General features: G+C 48.1%; 1 protein-coding gene across 5 annotated transcripts in view; it reads right to left on the bottom strand.

Annotated features, from left to right (window-relative positions):
- Positions 1–20,887, bottom strand: part of CNIH3 (cornichon family AMPA receptor auxiliary protein 3) — a 209,310-nt gene that overhangs the window by 37,148 nt on the left and 151,275 nt on the right. For all 5 annotated transcript variants that reach the window (XM_047755089.1, XM_047755091.1, XM_047755092.1 and 2 more), the window contains 2 exons: positions 17,932–18,000; positions 13,037–13,084 (listed from right to left, as the gene is read on the bottom strand). In XM_047755089.1, coding sequence (XP_047611045.1) covers positions 13,037–13,084; positions 17,932–18,000 — 117 coding nt within the window. The remainder of the gene's footprint in view (positions 1–13,036; positions 13,085–17,931; positions 18,001–20,887) is intronic.

Below are 20,887 nucleotides of genomic sequence, written 5' to 3'. Positions count from 1 at the left end.
ACATAGTGTCTGTGAGGATGCAGGTTCGATCCCTGGCCTCATTCAGTGGGTTAAGGATCTGGCACTGTGAGCTGTGGTGTAGGTCACAGACTTGGCTCGGATCCCGCATTGCTGTGCCTGCAGCTGCAACTCTGATTCAACCCCTACCCCAGGAACTTCCATATGCCATGGGTTTGGGCCCTAAAGAGATAAAAAAGTATTCACCATCTAGTGAAGGCAAATCATTTCATTCAACTCACAGAAAGTTCAGCTCCACAGTGGTCCCAGGCCCCTCCACAAACCTACTGAACCTGAACTTCCCAGGATCGAGGCAGGTCTGTTAAGGATCTCCTGGGAAACAGAACCAACAGGATGCATGTATGTGTGTATTTATAGACAGAGATATCGATAGAGACTGAGAAAGAGATTGTAAGAAATTGGCTCATTCAACTGTAGTGGTTTGGTTACATCCCATTCTGCCAGTGGGCTAATAGGCTGGAGATCCAGGAAGGGCCAATGCTGCTGCACAAGCCCCTCCTGCTTGGGGAGGTCAGTCTCTGCTCCACTGAGGCCTTTGACTGATTGGGTGAGGCCCACCCACACCATGGAGGGCAATTTGCTTTATTCAAAGTCTACCAATTAAATCTTAATCTCACCCCCCCCCAAAAAAAAAAAAAAACCCTCAAAGAAACACCTAGAATAACGTACAATCACATACCTGGCACCATGGCCCAGCCAATTTGCCATATACAATTAAGCATCATAGGAGGTTGGCATTAATGAATTTATATTCATATTTTTTCTTTTTTCTATTTAGGGCTGCACTCATGGCATATGGAAGTTTCCAGGCTAGGGGTCAAATCAAAGCTGCAGCTCCTGGCCTACACCACAGCTCATGGCAACACCAGATCCTTAACCCACTGAGCAGAGCCAGATATCAAACCTGCATCCTCATGGACATTATGTTGGGTTCGTAACCCACTGAGCCACAGTGGAAACTCTGCAATCTCATTTTTTGCTGCTAGTCACTCTAAGAGGGGTAAGATGATTCCTCCTCCTTTCCCTGTGAATATGTGGTAGACTGATAGCATTTATGGTGCCAATGTATGGCCTCCATGCATCCACACCCTCTGCCCTGTAACTCCACAGTCCCTCCCACTGTGCCCCTGGGCTTGGTCACTTGACTCACTTCAGCCAGTAACAGGGCCCTAGCAGACTGGATGCAAACCAGAGCTTGAAGAAGTACTTGTGTATTTCCACTTCTTCTCATGCTTCTCTGTGACACCATGAGAACCAGCCTGGCTTAGTCCTGGGAGGAGGCAATGTGGAGCAGAACCAGTTGTCCCAGCCAGGTTAGCTCATGGTCTGCTGACTGCCAGATGTATGGGGTTTTTTGGTTTGTTTCTTTGACTGTTTGCTTTTTAGGGCTGCACCCATGGCATACAGAGCTTCCCAGGCTAGGGGTCAAATCAGAGCTGCAGTCTCCCCCCTACACCACAGCCACAGCAACGCCAGATCCAAGCCACACCACAGCTCCTGGCAACACCGGATCCTCAACCCAGTGAGTGGGGCCTGGGATGGAACCTACATCTTCATGGATACTAATCGTGTTTGTTACCACTGAGCCACAACAGGAACTCTCTGACCGCCACACGTATGAATGAGCTCCAGCCAAGACCAGAAAAATGTCCATTCTCCCCAGAAGCCCGGCCAAGATTGGGGAACCACCAGATGACCCCACGGACTCATGAGAAACCTAAATCCTGGCTGTCGTGAGTGGCTATTAGTACGGCAATGGAGAACTAATAAGGATGGGGCCAACCAGCTATCCAGCTTCGAACCAGAGGGCTGAGCCCACCTGTAAGGCAGCTATTGTGAAGTCCTCTGTTTTTCCCTTCTCCCTTGACCTTGGCAGTGGAGTGAAGTGAGGCCAGGGCTTTTGCTCCAGCTTCTGGCTCAGCAGCCCCGTGACAGCACCACTATTTACGCAATGCGTAGACTGTCCCATCTTTCCCTCTGACTAACAAGGAGTTTGCCACAGAAAGCCTCTGAAAAATAAATTATACATGAGACACAGTTTCTGAACTAGTTGCAAGTTTTGTTCCAGGATATTTTTACTTTTCTTCAAACGTTCCCTGTAGGGGTGAATGATCCCCCCACAAAGTTAAATGGAATTAGAAAAGAACCTTAAAGGAACCCACTTGGCTCCATCATGGGAACCAAGCTTATTACAGGGGCCCTGAGGTCCTCAGTAGCTTTGGTATTTGCATCTTCCCTATAAAATAGCTGAGCAATATTGCTGTAGTGCTGGTCCTTAAGAAGCGTGTTTCAGGAGTTCCCGTCGGGGCACAGTGGAAGCAAATCTGACTAGGAACCATGAGGTTGCGGGTTCGATCCCTGGCCTCGCTCAGTGGGTTAAGGATCCAGCGTTGCTGTGAGCTGTGGTGTAGGTCACAGAGGTGGCTCAGATCCTGCATTGCTGTGGCTGTGGTGTAGGCCAGTACCTACAGCTCTGATTTGACCCCTAGCCCGTGAACCTCCATATGCCTCGGGTGTAGCCCTAAAAAGGACAAAAAGACAAAAAAAAAAAAAAAGAAGCATGTTTCAAAGTGAACCAACAATTTCCTCTAACATGTGTTGATTGAAAATGTGGCCTCTGGTCGGCCAGACTTGCCTTCAAGAGCTTATGAACTATGACACCAGCTTATGAACTGTGACACCTGGGGTGTATCCTTAACCTCTCTAAGCCTGCATTCCCTCATCTGTTCAGCGAGGCTACTAATCATGACTACTTCGTAGCACTGTTGTGAGGAGCGTGCTGCTCCCGCGGCATATGGAGGTTCCCAGGCTAGGGGTCTAATTGGAGCTGTAGCCGCAGGCCTATACCAGAGTCGCAGCAACGCAGGATCTGAGCTGTGTCTGCGACCTACACCACAGCTCATGGGAACAACAGATACTTAACCCACTGAGCAAGGCCGGGGATCGAACGCGAAACCTCATGGCTCCTACCAGATTTGTTAACCACTGAGCCATGACGGGAACTCCCATAGAGTCCATTCTTTTAACCACACATAGTAGTCACTTAAGAAAGGTAGCAGCAGAGTTCCCGTCATGGCTCAGCAGAAACGAATCTGACTAGTATCACTGAGTACCCAGGTTCAATCCCTGGCCTCGCTCAGTGGGTTAAGGATCCAGCGCTGCCACAAGCTGTGGTGTAGGTCACAGACGCAGCTCAGATCTGGCATTGCTGTGGCTGTGGTGTAGGCCGGCAGCTGCAGCTCGGATTTGACCCCTAGCCTGGGAAATTCCATATGCCACGAATATGGCTCCAAAAAGACAAAAAAAAAAAAAGAAGAAGAAGAAGAAGAAGAAGAAGAAAGAAAAGAAAAAAAAAGAAAGGTAGAAGCTGTTACTGTTGCCACGCTTTAGAAATCCCCCAAGCAATAGAGAATTCTGGTCTGGAAAACTTCTGAGTCAAGGATGGTCTCTCAGAGGCTTTCCACACAACTGCCTCTGAATTTATGCATCCCTGTTCCCTTTATTATGTCTGTCCCTCTATTAAAATACCACAGTCCCTCCAGAGCCCTGCAGGAAGACAGGCCTCAAGAGCTCAAAGACTGGCAATCAAGCCAATCCCTCGTGGCAGGAAGTGTCAGTAATTAGAGAAAAGGCACCACCTACTCCATGCTTCCAAGTGGCTAATGCATGACAAATTTTGTTCTCCAAAGTGACATGGCTCTTCCTCTGGGTTCTGGTATATAAATGCAGGTAGTGGCCTCCTCTTAGTCACAGAAATTGGGACAGTTTGAAATTGTCTATTTATAAATTTGTAGAGTCAGCAAATGGCTTATCTCTGGCACAGAATAAAATCTCCTTTAAGAAAACATTTCCCCCTTGGAGTGCCCATTGTGGCTCAGTGGTAATGAACCCGACTAGTATCCATGAGGATTTGGGTTCGGCCCTTGGCCCCACTCAGTGGGTTAAGGATCTGGTGTTGCCATGTGCTGTGGTGTAGGTCGCAGATGAGGTTGCTGTGGCTGTGGTGTAGGCCCACAGCTGCAGCTCCAATTCAACCCCTAGCTTGGGAACTTCTATATGCCACCAAAAAGGCCTTAAAAAGACAAAAAAAAAAAATGCCCCCTTATAAAACCAATGTGCTTATAGTATCAGTAAGCTAGTGTCATAATAATGCTGCATAACAAATCACTCCAAAATTCAGTGCCATAGGAGTTCCCGTCGTGGCGCAGTGGTTAACAAATCCGACTAGGAACCATGAGGTTGCAGGTTCAATCCCTGCCCTTGCTCAGTGGGTTGACGATCTGGCGTTGCCATGAGCTGTGGTGTAGGTTGCAGACGCGGCTCGGATCCTGCGTTGCTGTGGCTCTGGCGTAGGCTGGTGGCTACAGCTCCGATTAGACCCCTAGCCTGGGAACCTCCATATGCTGCGGGAGCGGCCCAAGAAATAGCAAAAAGACAAAAAAAAAAATTCAGTGCCATAAAACAATAATTATTCATACTTGCTCAGGCATCTAGAGGTTGACTGGGGTTGTCACTGGACTTAGGGGGCTTGGCTCTGAGCTACAGGTGGGCTCGGGTCTGTCTCCCCAGCCTCTCATGCTCCTTGCCCTTTAGTGGGCAGCCTAGGTGATGCCAAAGTGCAAGAGGGAGTATAGAAAAACCTGTACACACTCAGATGCTCACCCACATGCCAGTGGATAAATGCCATCAGATGGCAGGGCCCTACATCTGCGTGGAGCGGAAATGTACTCTGCTTCCAGCAGAAGGAAGTACAAAACGCTATGGTCATGGAGACAGGCAGGGCTGGCTTCAGGGACGTGTCACCTGTGCAGCTGCCCCTGGGCCCCACACTCAGAAGGGCCCCATCTGTGGCTGAATGTTCTCAGCTTCATAAGACTACTAATAACTTCTGGTTATGGGGCCCCATATTTTCACTCTTAACTGGGTCATGCAAATTATATGGCTGATCCTAGATGGGGTGAGGGTGACGAACTGAGAATGAGGAGGCGATCTTCCTCTTTAGCAACCTGACTCTGCACTATAAAAACATCCCGGCCCCTCCCCAGCTCCCCCGGCCCCTCCATTCTCAACCACTTCCTGGAACTTCTGAGTGGATCCAAGTTCACACCACTCAGCCTCTATTTACACCAGGATGCCTCCCTCCCCTAAGGCAGAGGTGTGCTTCTGACAAGCACGAAACAGGGAGGGGCAGAGGTGAGCAGGGCCCTGATCGGTTCAGAATTTAAACTTGGAACACCTGCCCCCCAATTCCCCAACACCACGCCTACCAGCCTGGTAATACCCCTCTTCCTACCATGAACTCAGTGCCCCTACCCGCCCCGAAGCCCCTCCCACTCATCCTCCTCTTTCATATCCCACGGCAACTGCTCAATGGAGAGAGTGAAAATTATCCAACCACCAGCACTTTGTACATCCGCAAATGTCAGAAAACCTGCGGTAAGACTGGAAACACTCTTGAGGAAATCAGGGGGCGAAATGGAGAACCACAGATTCATCACGCCAAGAGGGATATCCCAACCTATGCCACTAAGTACCTGTTGGAGATAGAACGCAAAGCCTCAGGCCAAGACAAGAATTACCAGACCCTTACCGTCCCCGACTCCCGTCTCACTGTCATGTCCCCTCTTCCGCCTTGAGCAACCTGGCCCACTCCTTCCTACCCCTACCAGGAAAGGTATGCGGCCCACTCCTCACCCCACCTCCATGGGGGTAATATTCTCCACTAACCAACCAGCAAGTGGATCCTAAGACCCCCCCCTTCCCCAGCCAATCAGCAGGTCAGCAGGTGCGTCTCGACACCTCTCCTCTCCCTGGGCTATAGAAACAGACACGACCTGTCCCTGATCACCAGGAAGTCATCTCACTGTGTTAACAGTGTCTCTCATCTCAATAAATTTGTCTTTTCTTCACTGCACTTCGAACCTGGAAAATTCTTTTTTCCGACCTGCGTGCACAGGCCACAACAGTACCCTCTTCTCCAGCAGGCTTATTCTAACTCAAAACCATCCTGGAAATCAGGCTGTCTCACTCCCTCTATGGAAGGTAAAACATTTCTCAGCTTCAAGGACCGCCAACCGCCAACCCCAAGGTTAACCGCCAGACACTTAGGAAGAAACTTTCTCTTTGTTCTCATGCCAGGCTGGGGCTCTCACATAAGTTCATTTCCTCTAACCAGCCCCTGAAGTGAGAAATGCAACCCGAAGCCCCTGTCACTCTCCTCCCCATGAGGACATCACGAGAGCAGCCAGCTAACCAATGTCTGTTCTGCACGGTGCTTTGGCTCCCAAACCCGCACTTCGCAGCCACCCTCAGAGTAACAGTGGCTCCAGAGGGGAGGGTTGCCCAAGGGACAAGAGGCTCTTGCCATGGAAAAAATGAATCAGAAGCACAAGTCGACACAAGAATCCTGCACTTCAGACAATTACCCAAAGAACACATTTTTCTGATAATTACAAAGCTAAAAATGGATCCACTTTGAAAATGCCTTCCTTTCTCCCGAGAAAGCTGAGGAGGTGGTTTAACAACAATCAGCTGCTGAGAGGCATCACATTCTGGGGTGCTTAGGAGATGAGTTCTAAGAAATTTCTTGGAAGGTACAATTCCCAGAAGGTGGTGCTAACTAAACCCACCAACTCTCCCACCACCCCTGGCATGTGCTCAGAGCCTGCGAATCTGAACTCAGAAGCTCATTCAGAATGAGCCCCTAGGACTTCCCGTCATGGCTCAGCAGAAACGAATCTGACTAGTATCCATGAGGATGCATGTTTAACCCCTGGCCTCACTCCTTGGGTCAGGGATCCGGCGTTGCTATGAGCTGTGGTGTAGGTCACAGACACGGCTCGGATCCTGCGTTGCTGTGGCTCTGGTGTAGGCCGGCGGCAATAGCTCCGATTAGACTCCTAGCCTGGGAACCTCCATATGCCGCAGGCGCAGCCCTAGAAACACAAGAAAAAAAAAAAGAATGAGCCCCAGGGGAGGAGGCCGAGGCCTTCCTGACAAACATCAAATGACACTTATCCAAGAAAATTTGATGGGGGCACCGGGGGCTGCCGCCAGCCAAGGATTACCTCAACCTGCTGCAGCACCAAGAACACGCTCCTGGGGATATGAGAAGTTTTAGGCAGCAGCCAAGGCTCAGGATAATAATAACCATAACATTTAGTACCTGCTGAGCATTTATGAGTGAGATACACCTGTACGATCTCATTTACTTCTTTTTTTCTTTTCATTTTTAGCCACCCTGCAGCAGACGGAGCTCCTGGACCAGGGATCAGAGCCGAGCCAAAGTCTCGACCTAAGCTGCAACTGCGGCAACACCAGATCCTTAACCCACTGGGCCAGGCCCAGGACACGGAATCCGTGTCCCAGCGGCTCCCAAGCCGCCGCCAATCCCATTGCGCCACAGCGGGAGCTCCTATCTCATTTACTTCTCCCAACTCCACAAGGAGGGGGCTGCACTTATCACCCCACTTCAGAGTCACACTGAGAGTAACACAGGGCGCAGGCAGGAGGCTGCAGAAGCTGGTGTACCTCACCACCACCTACACCACCTTTCTGGTGGAAGGAACCAGAAGTGGCTGAGAGAATTTATTCGTTAAGGGTGAAATTCAGACTGCAAAGACGGGAGAGGGCATAAAGCCAGAGGAAAAGGAATGGGTCAGGAGAAAGCGGAGGTTAGAGACCTTCTGTGTCAACAAGGAATACAATGAAGAGCTCAATTTAATTTTAAAATACAAATACGACATAGGTGGTGAATGTGGTAAAATATGTTTGCACCGTGTCATGGACACTGTTGAAATGAAGAAATGACTACCATGGGACCTAGTCAAATGTAAAAGCTTCTGCACGGCAAAGGAAACCATCAACCAAACAAAAAAACAACCTACGGAATGGGAGAAAATATTTGCAAACGATGCGACCGACAGGGCTTAATTTCCAAAATATGCAAACAGCTCATACAACTCGATAGTGAAAAAACATACAACCTGATTTAAAAAATGGGCAGAAAACCTAAACAGACATTTTTCCAAAGAATGTACACAGAGGGTCAACAAGCACATGAAAAGATGCTCAACATCGCAAAGTATTCGAGAAATGCAAATCAAAACTACAATGAGGTACCACCTCACACCGGTCAGAATGGCCATCATTAATAAGTCCACAAATAACAAATGCTGGAAAGGGTGTGGAGAAAAGGGAAACTTCCTACACTATTGGTGGGAATATAAATTGGTGCAGCCACTATGGAAAACAGTATGGAGATGCCCCAAAAAAGTACAAATAGAGTTGCCATATGATCCAGCAAGCCCCCTCCTGGGCATACAGCCAGACAAAACTATAATTCAAAAAGATACATGCACCCTAATGTTCACTGCAGCACTATGCACAATAGCCAAGACATGGAAACAACCTAAATGTCCACCATCAGATGAGTGGATTAAGATATGTGGTGTATATATACACAATGGAATAGTTACTTAGCCATAAACAAGAACAAAATAATGCCATTTGCAGCAACATGGATAGAACTAGAGACTCTCATACTAAGTGAAGTAAGTCAAAAGGAAAGACAAATACCATATGATATTACTTATATGTGGAATGTAAAATAGGACACAAGTAACTTTTACAACAGAGAAACATACCCAAAGACATAGAGAACCAACTTGTGGGGTGGGGGTGAGGGAGAGGGATGGAGTGGGAGTTTGGAATTAACAGATGCAAACTATTATATATAGAATGGATAAACAACAAGGTTTTTACTGTATAGCACAGGAAATTATATTCAATATTCTGTGATAAATGATAATGGAAAAGAGTATTAAGAAAGAATGGGAGTTCCCGTCGTGGCGCAGTGGTTAACGAATCCGACTAGGAACCATGAGGTTGCGGGTTCGGTCCCTGCCCTTGCTCAGTGGGTTAACGATCCGGCGTTGCCATGAGCTGTGGTGTAGGTTGCAGACGCGGCTCGGATCCCGCGTGGCTGTGGCTCTGGCGTAGGCCAGTGGCTACAGCTCTGATTCGACCACTAGCCTGGGAATCTCCATATGCCGCGGGAGCAGCCCAAAGAAATAGCAAAGACAAAAAAAAAAAAAAAGAAAGAATGTATATGTTATAAAATTAAATATATATATAGCTAAATCACTTTGCTGTACAGCAGAACGTAACACAAAATTGTAAATCAACCATACTTCAATAAAAAAGATACATCCTTACTTTGCTATACGCCTGAAATTAACACAATTTTGTAAGTCAACTATATTCCAATAAAATTTAAAGAAAGAAAAAATAAATGTACCCCACTGTTCATAGCAACACTGTTTACAACAGCCAAGACTTCCAAGCAACCTAAATATCCATCAACAGATGAATGGACAAAGAAGATGTGGTACATATACACAAAAGAATATTACTCAGCTATAAAAAATCATGAAATAATGCCATTTGCAGCAACATGGATGGACCTAGAGATTATCATTTTAGCCAAAGTAAGTCAGACAAAGACAAATATGATATGACATATATGTGTGTGATCTAAAAAAAAAATACAAATGAATCTATATGCAAGACAGAAACAGACTCACAGACAGAAAACAAATGTATGGTTCTCAAAGAGGAGAAGGAGAACTTCCCCTGTGGCACAGTAGGTTAAGGATTTGGTATTGTCTTTGCGGCAATGAGAGTTCAATCACTGGCCGGGTGCAGTGGGTGAGGATCACAACTGCAGCTGGGATTCGATCCCTAGCCTGGGAACTTCCATGTGCTGTGGGTGTGGCCAAAAGAAAAAAAAAAAAAGAGAGAGAGAAGAGGGAGAGAAGAAGGACCAGTTAGGAGTATGGGATTAACAGGTACGCACTATAGTAGTACGTAATCCTGTTACGTAAACTGGATAAGCAACAGGGGTTACTGTATAGCACAGGGAATTGTATTCAATATTTTGTAATATCAAATATTGGAAATAATCAAAAAAAAAAGAAACAAGAGAAAAGGAGTTCCCATCATGGAGCAATGGTTAATGAATCCAACTAGGAACCATAAGGTTGCAGGTTCGGATCCCTGGCCTTGCTCAGTGGGTTAAGGATCCGGCGTTGCCGTGAGCTGTGGTGTAGGTCGCAGATGCCGCTCGGATCTGGTGTTGCTGTGGCTATGGTGTAGGCCGGCAGCTACATCTCCGATGAGACCCCTAGCCTGGGAACCTCCATATGCCGCTGGTACGGCCCTAGAAAAGACAAAAATTTAAAAAAAGAAAAAGAAAAAAGAAACAACTGAACCACTATGCTGTACACCTGGAACTAACACAATATTATAAATCAACTATAGTTCAATAAAAAAAGAAACAACTATCGATCACCCCAGTGTTCCCAACCAGAAGAATTTAGATTGCAGAAGTATCAGCGGGTGAGCCCTCACTCATCAGCTTAGTCACTAAGTATTTAGCAAGCACCCTCAACAGGCTGCACACCACACAAGTTCTATGTCACTAGAAGTAACAGCGAACAGAACACAATTGCTGTCCTTCCAGAACTTACATTCTAGTGCAAGGGGACAGATGCTCATGTCGGGTACCTGTGTCACATGTCCTGTGTCACATGTCCAGCACCTAGACGTGTCTGCGACAATTCAGAGGTACCAAACGAAACTAAAAAAACAGGTGCAAGATGGGAAGATCTCCATGACAATCAGAAAGGCCGACTGTTTGCAATTACATTCAGAAAGAAATCACGCCGACATCAATGCAAACAAGCTTGGTGTCCAGGACACACAGACGCAGGGGTGAAGAACCAACAGGGCCAAGTGTTAAAAGGTCAGGTGTGCTCTCAGCAAGAGGACCGGAGCAGCAGGAAGGCAACGCGAGGAAACGAAACTGCAGGACGTGGCTTGTCTCTGCCTCCAGTTAGTCGAGGGTGCGGGCAGCCCCAGGGCGGCTCCCCGGAGAAGACAGAAAACCATCAGGCTTCCTGTGAGCAGGCACAGTTATAACATCTAAAACCTTTTTTTTTCTTTTGCTTTTTAGGCCTGCACTTGCGGCCTATGGAAGTTCCCCAAGTAGGGGTTGAATCAGAGCTGCAGCTGCTGGTCTACACCACAGCCACAGCAATGCCAGATCCAAGCCATGCCTGCGACTTACACACAGCTCAAGGCAACACTGGATCCTTAACCCAGTGAGCAGGGCCAGGGGTCCAACCTGCATCCTCAGAGACACCAGTCAGGTTCATAACTGCTGAGCCACAACGGGAACTCCCAAACACCTAAAATGTCCATTAAACACCTAAAGTGTTTAATGTCCTCTGATGTTGACCTTAAACTTTACCCCCTGGTATTTCTCACCAACAGTGAGTAGCAACTGCGTTCGCTGAAGCAGCAGAAGCAGTAAGTAGCATGGAAAGAAGGAGTCAAAAAAAAAAGGTCGAAAAACAAACAAACAAAAAGGTACTTGGAGTACAAGTTTCCCTGCAGTAAAATACCTCAGTCTATCTATTATTTATAGAAAGTTATACAAACTGCATGCAAACTTGCAACTAGTAATTCTCGTTCTTACATAGCCTGCACCCTTGCATAGCCTTGTCTCTGAACTTCGAAAGATCCAGGGCTATAGGGCAGGACCTTGGCAGAGGCAGCCACAGGCCACAGAGTGGTCAAGTGATGCAGAATGAGCGAGGCTCACATGTGATGGATACAGATTAATGTTCTCCCAGAGGATTCAGGATGGTACATTCCAGATAGCAAGAAAGGGCAACTTGGAGTGTGAAAGTCAGCTGAAAGGAACAAACCAGAGACTATGGGAGTGACAGCTGGAGTGAGTTACTGGTGTCCAAAACGTTATCTGGGAAAATAATTTACAAATTCGTCAATTACCCTTAATACCTAATGTCATATGTTATTTTTTTAAACCATTCTTTATTCCTTGCGTCGCTAGTATTTTCATTATCTGAGCTTACTTCCCCACTGTGGCCTAGAAGCTGTGAAAATCTAACATACTGAGTTTCTTAGAAAACATTAAAGGGCAAGTAATTAGCTAGGAAAATAATTGACGTCTTGATTAAGCTCTTTCTCCCAGTGAAAGGTGTCATGATTGAAATACAGAAAAAATTTCAAAAACTCACAGAACTGTTTCCCTTTTATCAGTGTTGGCATGGCATGTGGTTTCTCTGCTGTTCACGTAAGGCTCAAAAAAAAAAACCTCCAAAAAAAAATAAAAACCCAAAAACCTCCCTTGGGGTTGAAAGGTGGCTTTTGTACTGCTCTGGACAGAGACGAGGGATGTCCCTGGCCTCGAGGCTACGGACGCCATTTGTTTTACCTGCAGGTTGCCATCCTCCACACTTTGCAGCCAAAAAGCACGTGCTTTCCTTACTGGAGAGCAGCAGACCAGTCTCTTGGCCACAGGGATCCCCCAGCTATGTCACACAGTCATGCTAAATACTAAGCTTGAGCTGCACGTGCACACATGAATATGCGTGCACACGTGTGCCTCCTGAATGCGCCGAGGGCAGCTGGGACCTACAGCCCACCCATTCAGAGCGACTCTCTGAACGCCTGGCTCCCCCTTGAATACCATCTCCCATGCCCTCCCCACATTCCCCATGATGCTGTCAATCAAACTGCAAAGCTGAGTGGCAGGCTGCAACCTCAAAGGAAACCCAACGACCACTTAAAAACTTCTCTAAGCCAGGAGGGAGCATGTCTGAGCCAGACAGGAACAAAGGCTGGGAGGCAACATCAGCTGTAAATGCCGTCCATCATCATGCAAAGATAAAGACCCTCTGATCCAACCAGGGCCACCTGCAGATATCCAGGGCTGTCCTGACACTCTGATTGATGGCCACCCCTTTTAATTAGCTCCTCTTGTCTCTGGAGGTTTCCAAAGAACGGATCACTTGCTCCCAGCCACCCCCTCCCCTGCCGCTCTTCGCCTTCCCCGGGAGACAGGACCCAAGAAGGCACTGAGCCAGGCCCTTTCATGGTCTGCCCACCATGACCATGTGACCACCGTCCGGCAGAGGGCGCTTGCACTGACCTTTCGTAGAAGGAAGCAGATGCGCTCAATGTTCCTCAGGCGTTCCCTCTATCCCGACGCACAGGAAAGAAAAGAGAGGGCAGATTAGATCTTCTGCTGAAGGAACAGGAGGAGGCAGAAGCCACCAGAGGCCCCTCCCAGCCACATGGCCTACGTGCACCATGTAGCTTTTCCTAACCCAAGTTGCCGCTCATACAACTCGAAAGCAACAAACAAACAAAAGCAAATAATCCAATTAAAAACAGGCAGAGGGGAGTTCCCACTGTAGCTCAGTGAGTTAAGAACTCAACACAATGTCTGTGAGGATGCAGGTTTGATCCCTGGCCTCGCTCAGTGGGTTAAGGATCTGGCATTACCACAAGCTGTGACATAGGTCGCAGATGTGCTGTGTGTGTGTGTGTGTGTGTGTGTGTGTGCGTGTGTGTGTGTGTGTGTGTGTGTGTGTGTGTGTGTGTATGGAATATATATATATGGCGGTGTAGGTCACAGATATATGTGTGGAATATTATTCAGCCATAAAAAAGAAGGAAATCCTGCCATTTGTGACAACGTGGATTGACCTTGATGGCCATGTGCTAAGTGAAATCGATCAGAGGAAGACAAATACTGTGTGATCCCACTTACACGTGGAATCTAAAAACAAAACAAGAACAGCAAAAACTCATTAAAAGGAGATCAGAAATTTGTGGTTATTGGAGATGGAGAAAGAATTGGATGAAGGCAGGCCACAGCTGCCATCTCCCAGCTCCAAGGGAAACAAGCACCGGGGATGTGATGCACAATGTGGTGACTACAGTTAACACTGCCGTGTGGCACATGCAGGGTTTTTGTTTTGTTTTGTTTTTTGCTTTTTAGGGCCGCACCTGCAGCATATGGAGGTTCCCAGGCTAGGGGTCCAATGGGAGCTGCAGCTGCCAGCCTACACCACAGCCACTGCAACATAGGATCTGAGCTGCATCCGCGACCTACACCACAGCTCATGGCGACGCCAGATCCTTAACCCACTGAGTGAGGCCAGGGATCAAGTCTGCACCCTCAGGGATACTAGGAAGGTTCGTTACTGCCGAGCCACAGCGGGAACTCCCATGTGGCATATTTGAAAGCTGCTAAGTGAATAAATCCTAAAAATTCTCATCACAAAGAAAAAAAGGTGTTTTTTTTTTTTTTCCCCTTTGTGCCTGGTATCTTTATGAAATGATGGAGGCGAACCAATTATTCTGCAATACCTGTAAGTCACTATCCAATATATGTAAGTCAAGTCATTTATTAACCTTAAACTAAACACGCTGCTATATGTCAGTTATAGCTCAATAACACTGAAAACAAAAGAGAGCTTTGAGCTTCTTTTCCATCTGCCCTGTACAGTTATTTGCTCTTAACAGAACTTTGCCAGCAAACACCATGGGCTCAGCTTCCCTCTCAGCTCCGCAGTTTTCTCACTTTTCTCTCCAGTCTCCATGCCCCTGTGAGACAGTCAAACCACAGGGTGGGCACCTCATGCTCATGAATGTCCCAAAGCCTGGGATCGGGCCCCCTGGAGGCCTTCCCCTTCGTGTGTCCAAGAGCGCATGTGCCTGATTAGTGTGCAAGGTGGGAAAGTTCTCTGCCTGTTGGTTTTATTTTTCGAAAGTGAGTGTTTGGAGGAAGCGGGCTTCCCACACAGTTAGACACCAGCCGTGCCCCTAGGCTAAGACTTTTTAAGACAGCCAAGTCCATCTCCGGAGGCTGGCTCCCTGCCAAGAGAAGATGCCCCGGGGCTGGGAGGTGAGGACGCCCCCATCACACACTAAGTGCTGCCTCCCGGTTCCCAGCGCGACATGCGAGACTTCTGAAGCCACTCTGAACACAGCTGTGGCATCTCGCGGTGCTTCATTACTGAGGCAATTTGGTGGCGGTAGATGTGATGATAATGAGTTTCCTCACGGATCAGGGGAAGACAGGTGGCAGGGACACTTCAATTTCCCTAATTAAATCATAAATAGAGTGATTTCTGCGCATCCTGGAAGCCCCGAGGAAAGAGCCCACGTCAGGACAAATTAGCGTCCACGTGGCTAGCAAGACAGACCACGTCCTCCTCAACACACATGTGCACGCACACTCACACACACACACGCACGCACAGCCAGGCACTGAGGCTGCTTAAATGCAGAATAATGGGAAGAGGAGTGAGGTACCAGACATGAAAGAGGGAGGTTCAGGACCCAGCAAGTCAGCTCCTCTGAAGGACATTTCTCATGACTTTACAGTGAAATTAAATGCCCAGCTGGTGAAAGGAAGGGGAAAGGATTAACCTGAGGAACTAGGAGTCAAAACAAAGCATTCCTCCCCCTTCTCACCTCCTGGAAGGGGATCTACACAGAGGGGCCAATAATAGTGGGAGTTTTAGGGGGATATGAAATCGGAAGGAGTTCCCATGGTGGTGCAGCGGCAACGAACCTGCCTAGGATCCAAGAGGACGCAGGTTTGATCCCCGGTGTTGCTCAGTGGGTTGAGGATCCAGTGTTGCGTTGCTGTGGCTGTGGCGTAGGCCAGCAGTTACAGGTTCCATTTGACCCCTAGCGTGGGAACTTCCATATGTCACAGGTGTGGCCCTAAAAACCAAAAAAAAAAAAAAAAAAAAAGGTTACCGAGCAACTATTGTGTGCAAATTCTGTCCTTGCATTGACCTTGCAAAGAAGCTCCCTGGGGGATACATGCTGGTCCTAATTTTCTTTGTTCTGCTAAACTAAGGAACCTGCCAAGGTGAGATGGAAATGGGCTCCATGAACCTGCCTCATGGTTTCACCAGCCCCCTGCACCCCAGTGTTGAATTCACATCATGGAATTGAGGGGCAGGACACATTTCTTCCCCAGCAGTCACCCTGGGGCGGGGGGGGGGGGCAGTCACACAAGAAACTCTGGGTGTCCTGTCTACCTTGAGCCCCAGGGAAAGCAAGCTCTTGACTCTCTGTGTCCCCAAATGGATGGAAGTGCCCTCTCAGACGAGAGCAGCTCCGTGCACCTGGGCGATGTTGAGGAGCCAGGTGCGTGATGCTGGGGCCAAACCCGAAAACATCCAGAAGGAAATGAGGCCCCAGGTCTCATTCTTTCAGGCCTGGAGGAGCCAAGTTACCACCAGTGGGCGGTGAGGCTGGCAGATGGAAGTGACATGGATTTCAAGAACGACAAGTTTCGCAAGATGGAGTGAGTTTTCAAGTGGATCTTCTTCAACTTGCCACAAAATCCTGCTTCACATGGTTGACTTGGAAAGGGCTGGGCTCTGGCAGAAGTAAAGAGGGTGATGCCAAAGGGATTATAAAAGCAGGCTTTTAAAAAAATTCAATTCCCTTAAAGGGACAACATAGAGGAAGTGGTAAGAACACAGACAGACCTGGGTTCCAATCCTGACTGTACGGCTCAGTAGCTTTGAGTCCTTGGATAAGAGTCTCTAAATTGGGTAAATGATGCCTGTCTTGCAGAGTTGAGAGGAGTATAGGATATATAAATATATATAGTTCCTAGCATGTAGTAAAAAATGAAACAAAACCCAAAAAGCTTATGACTCCAGTAATGACCCGTACTTTACCGAGGGGACACCAAAGCCGGTCCCAGGTCTTCTGCTACCTCCCTAAGAGGAGAGGCCCCTGCAGGGGGCCTGCAGCAAAGAAGAACAGATCTCTTTGCTCCTGTCAGTAAACAATGATGTCATAAGCCTCCTGGTTAATATTCACACTAATATATGTAAAATAGATATGTGTGTATTCACACCAGCAAATCCTGATGTTCACTCTACAGGTTTTTTGTTTTGTTTTGGGGTCAGGGCCGCACTCGAGGCACATGGAGGTTCCCAGGGTAGGGGTCGGAACAGAGCTACAGCTGCCGGCCTGCAGCACAGCCACAGCAACACCGCATCCAAGCCACATCTGCAAACTACGCCTGAGCTTGGACAATGCCGGATCTTTAACCCACTGGGTGGGGCCAGGGATAGAACCCACATCCTCATGGACACTGTGTCAGGTTCTTAACCCGCTAGGCCACAAAGGTAACTCCTTCTATACAGCTTTTGACAGATCAATGAGAATGATTCAAACACAAACGTGCCTGAGCACAGGAAACCAGGGCCTGGAAGGGACTTCAAGTAAATGTAGGCCCATGAGCTGAGACGGAGAGACAGGCTTCCATGATCTGTGAGTTCCACCTTTGCCGCAGAGGTGCTGGTCTGGAAAGAGGCTGGAGAAGGCTCTGTCCACAGGCATGTCTGCACCTGGCTCTGGGACTTGGGCTGCACTGAGCAGACGAGTGACAGCCAGCACCCACCCCAAGGGACAGAAGTGGGGTCCTCCTCCTCCTCCACCTGCACAGAGGCCCCTCTCTACCTGCATTTGGGGGGCAGCAGGCAGGACCAGACAAGCCAGATGGAGCCGTGGGGCTGCAGCAAGGGTCCCTCACGTGCTGAATCCAGACCAGACGACCAGACTGCATCACATTCCCTGGGGGAAGGAGCGCTGACCCCAGACCCAGGAGCCCCCCACCCGAGATGAGGCTCCCTGGATGGCGGATGTAGGGCGAGCCGCAGTGCGCGTCATCCGCCCTGCAAGTCTCCTCTGAGAAACTGCTGGAGCGCAGAGCGAAGGATGACCCGGTGATGCGGCCACACCCGCCGGCATGATGGGCAGCTGGGAGCCTCTCTCCTCATTCAAGGATGTGCAGCCCAAACCCTCTAACATGGAGCTTTTGGGGAGCTCCCCCGCCCCCCGGGGGAAACGGGGGCTGCCGTATTTGACTTTGAGAGATAAACAGAAACCTCAGCGGCCTTGGGAGCGACCACCCTGAGCCAGGCCGGGAGGTGCAATCAGGGCCAAGGATGTGCCCCTGTCACCTGCCCACCCTTCCGACCACCAGCACACACCACTTACCGCATGAACAGGGTTACACTGGTCGATGGGGCTCTTAAAATCCGTCCTTAACTCATCAAAGGCAATTATCTGAAGAGGAAAACAGGGAATTGAGATTTTAGTGCAAAGGTGAGTCAACACACCCTGTCAAAAGCTTCCTGTAGTTTTGGTCCAAAATAACTCAGGGGGTGGTCAGAGGGTATCAGTGACACCAAGACTGGCCAGGAGTCACTGGCTGTCAAAGCTGGTGATGGGCACTCGAGTTGGCTGTACTCTTCCACCTCTTCGAATGCTTAAAGCCCTCAAAATAGGGAACTGGAGGGATGTTGCCTGAGGGTAGACACTTAGAACGAGGAAATAAGTAAGTCCTGGAGACCTGGCGCACACACAGAACAATGACCATAAGCAACACAGCCATGTTATATCAACATTAAACTTGCAAGAGACTAGAATTTTTTTTTTTTCTTTTTAGGGCCGCACCCGAAGCATACAGAGGTTCCCAGGCCAGGGGGCAAATTGGAGCCGTAGCTGCCGGCCTACACCACATCCACAGCAACGTCTGATCCGAGCCATATCTGCATCCTACACTACAGCTCCTGGCAACACCGGATCCTTAACCCACTGAGCAAGGCCAGGGATCGAACCCACAACCTCATGGTTCCTAGTCGGATTTGTTTCCACTGAGCCATGACAGGAACTCCAAGAGACTCGATCTTAACTGTCCCCAGTACTAGAAGAAACCATCGTTATGTGACAGGATACAGGTATTCGCTTAATGCCACAGTGGCAACTATACTGTAAGATAAACGTGGAAAAGCATTAGGTCCTACACCTCAAACATACTCAATGTTGTAGGTTAAATAATCTCCATTTTTTAAATCCCTCAAATAAAGATTTTTTTTGTTTCCAGTGCTTTACACAGATGTAGAGAAAACTCTATGATGGTGAGGGCAAGCTGGGTTTTGGAGAAAAGCACAAAGAACCTTCGAGTTTTCTCCCTAAGGAAAAAGGTGTTAATGTTTTATTTTGTGTATTTTTGGCAGAGGTGCTGATTAGAAGTTAAACAGATTTCGAAGTCAGGCAACAGGGAGAGCAGAAAATCAAGCAAGCAGAGTTGACAGGAATAGAAAGAACCCAATCTCTAGCCATCCGCAGGCTGGACAATCAGCTCCTGGGCCATCACGGATCTTGGTCCCCTGGACGTGGGTTCTCAAGGTCATTCTGAACCAAGTTACCCAGAGAGGACCGGTTTCCCCATCTGCCTGGAGGGGAGGATGCCAGAGCTGACCGGAGGCGTGACCCAGCCACGGAAAGAACAAACTAGAGGTGAAGCTTCCTAAACCTCGGCCACCTTGTCCCCCAGCTGTCCCCAGTGAGACTCAAGGACAGAAAAATGTGGTATTCCGCCAGGAGAACATCCCCTCGCGGGGTGTGGAGGTCTTAGGTCTCCTCTCGGGTGGCACATAAGTGGATATAACTAACCCCCCTCACCCCCAGGAAGGCACAGCCCAGGGTGCCTGAACACTTGGCCGAATCGCTGAAGCCGTGAAGCTGGCACACCTCCCCTGTGCCAGCAGCATAGGGCTGAAAGTAAGTAACAACCACAGGAAAACAACTTGCGTCCCTCTAAAAAAGCAGGTATGATTTTAAAGCAGTCACATGTCATCCTGATTTCAATACTCCTACAGAATTAGGGGGCGATTCTAGTACATGTTGTATCAAACAGACACATTTCTGTATCATCCTTTGCCAGGCAGTTAATTATCCAGCCTATACGTGAACCCTTTAGTAACAACTCCCCACTTACTGAATATGCTCATTTCATCCCTGGCCACCACTAATTAATCATGATTCTCCTGTAATTCACCGACACAGGCGTCCCTAGGTTTTCACCCACATTCTAAGGCAGGGTTAGCAAACTATAGCCTGCAGGCCAAATCCAGCCTGCCACTCGGTTTTGCACCACCTGTGAGCTAAGAATGGTTTTACACCTTCAAAATAGTTGAAAAAAAAACATGCATAATGTTTTGTGCCTTGTAAAAAATTATATTATATTCAAATTTCAGTTTCCGTAGATAAAGTTTGGTTGGAACACAGACACGCTGACTCTTTTATACATGGTCCATATTCTTGCCGTATGATGGCAGAGTTGGGTAGCTGCAACAGATACCATATGGCCCACGAAACCCAAAATAGTTACTATCTCGCCCTTTACAGAAAAAAAAAAAAAAATCTGTCAACCCCTCTTTTATTCCTTTATTTTTCTTCTGAAACTGCACTGTCCATTATGGTAGCTACATTTGGCTCTTTAATTTTAATTAGTTAAAATGAAATTGAAAAGTCCGTTCCCACATTTTCATTGCTCAAAATCACATCTGTCTAGTAGCTATTAAACAGCAGACAGGGAGTTCCCGTCGTGGCGCAGTGGTTAACGAACCCGACTAGGAACCATGCGGTTGCGGGTTCGGTCCCTGCCCTTGCTCAGTGGGTTAATGATCCGGCGTTGCCGTGAGCTGTGGTGTAGGTTGCAGACACGGCTCGGATCCTGTGTTGCTGTGGCTGTGGCGTAGGCCAGTGACTACAGCTCCGATTGGACCCCTAGCCTGGGAACCTCCATATGCCGTGGGAGTGGCCCAAAGAAATGGCAAAAAGACAAATAAAATAAAATAAAATAAATAAACAGCAGACAGAAAACATCTCCATCATCATGGAAAGTTCTATTGTACGCACTGCGTGAGAAGCACGGCGATGGCTGAATCATTCTTCCACAAGGAACCCCTTTCAGTATTGCCAGCTATCCTGAATCCAGCCCGCCTTTCTTCTTCAGGCTAATTGTCCTTATAAATAAGCTTTATTCAGATTAACTGGCAGTAAATTATCTCATCATCCTGCTTACCCTTCACTAATGTTACAGACTGTCAATGGCTGTACGAAAACACGACTGTCAGAACTAAACACATACTCAAGGTGTTTGAGG

Source organism: Phacochoerus africanus, chromosome 12, assembly GCF_016906955.1.
Source record: "Phacochoerus africanus isolate WHEZ1 chromosome 12, ROS_Pafr_v1, whole genome shotgun sequence".
NCBI classification, from domain to species: domain Eukaryota; kingdom Metazoa; phylum Chordata; class Mammalia; order Artiodactyla; family Suidae; genus Phacochoerus; species Phacochoerus africanus.
Note: the sequence above shows the minus strand (reverse complement) of the source record. Positions and strands in the feature narration are given on the sequence as shown.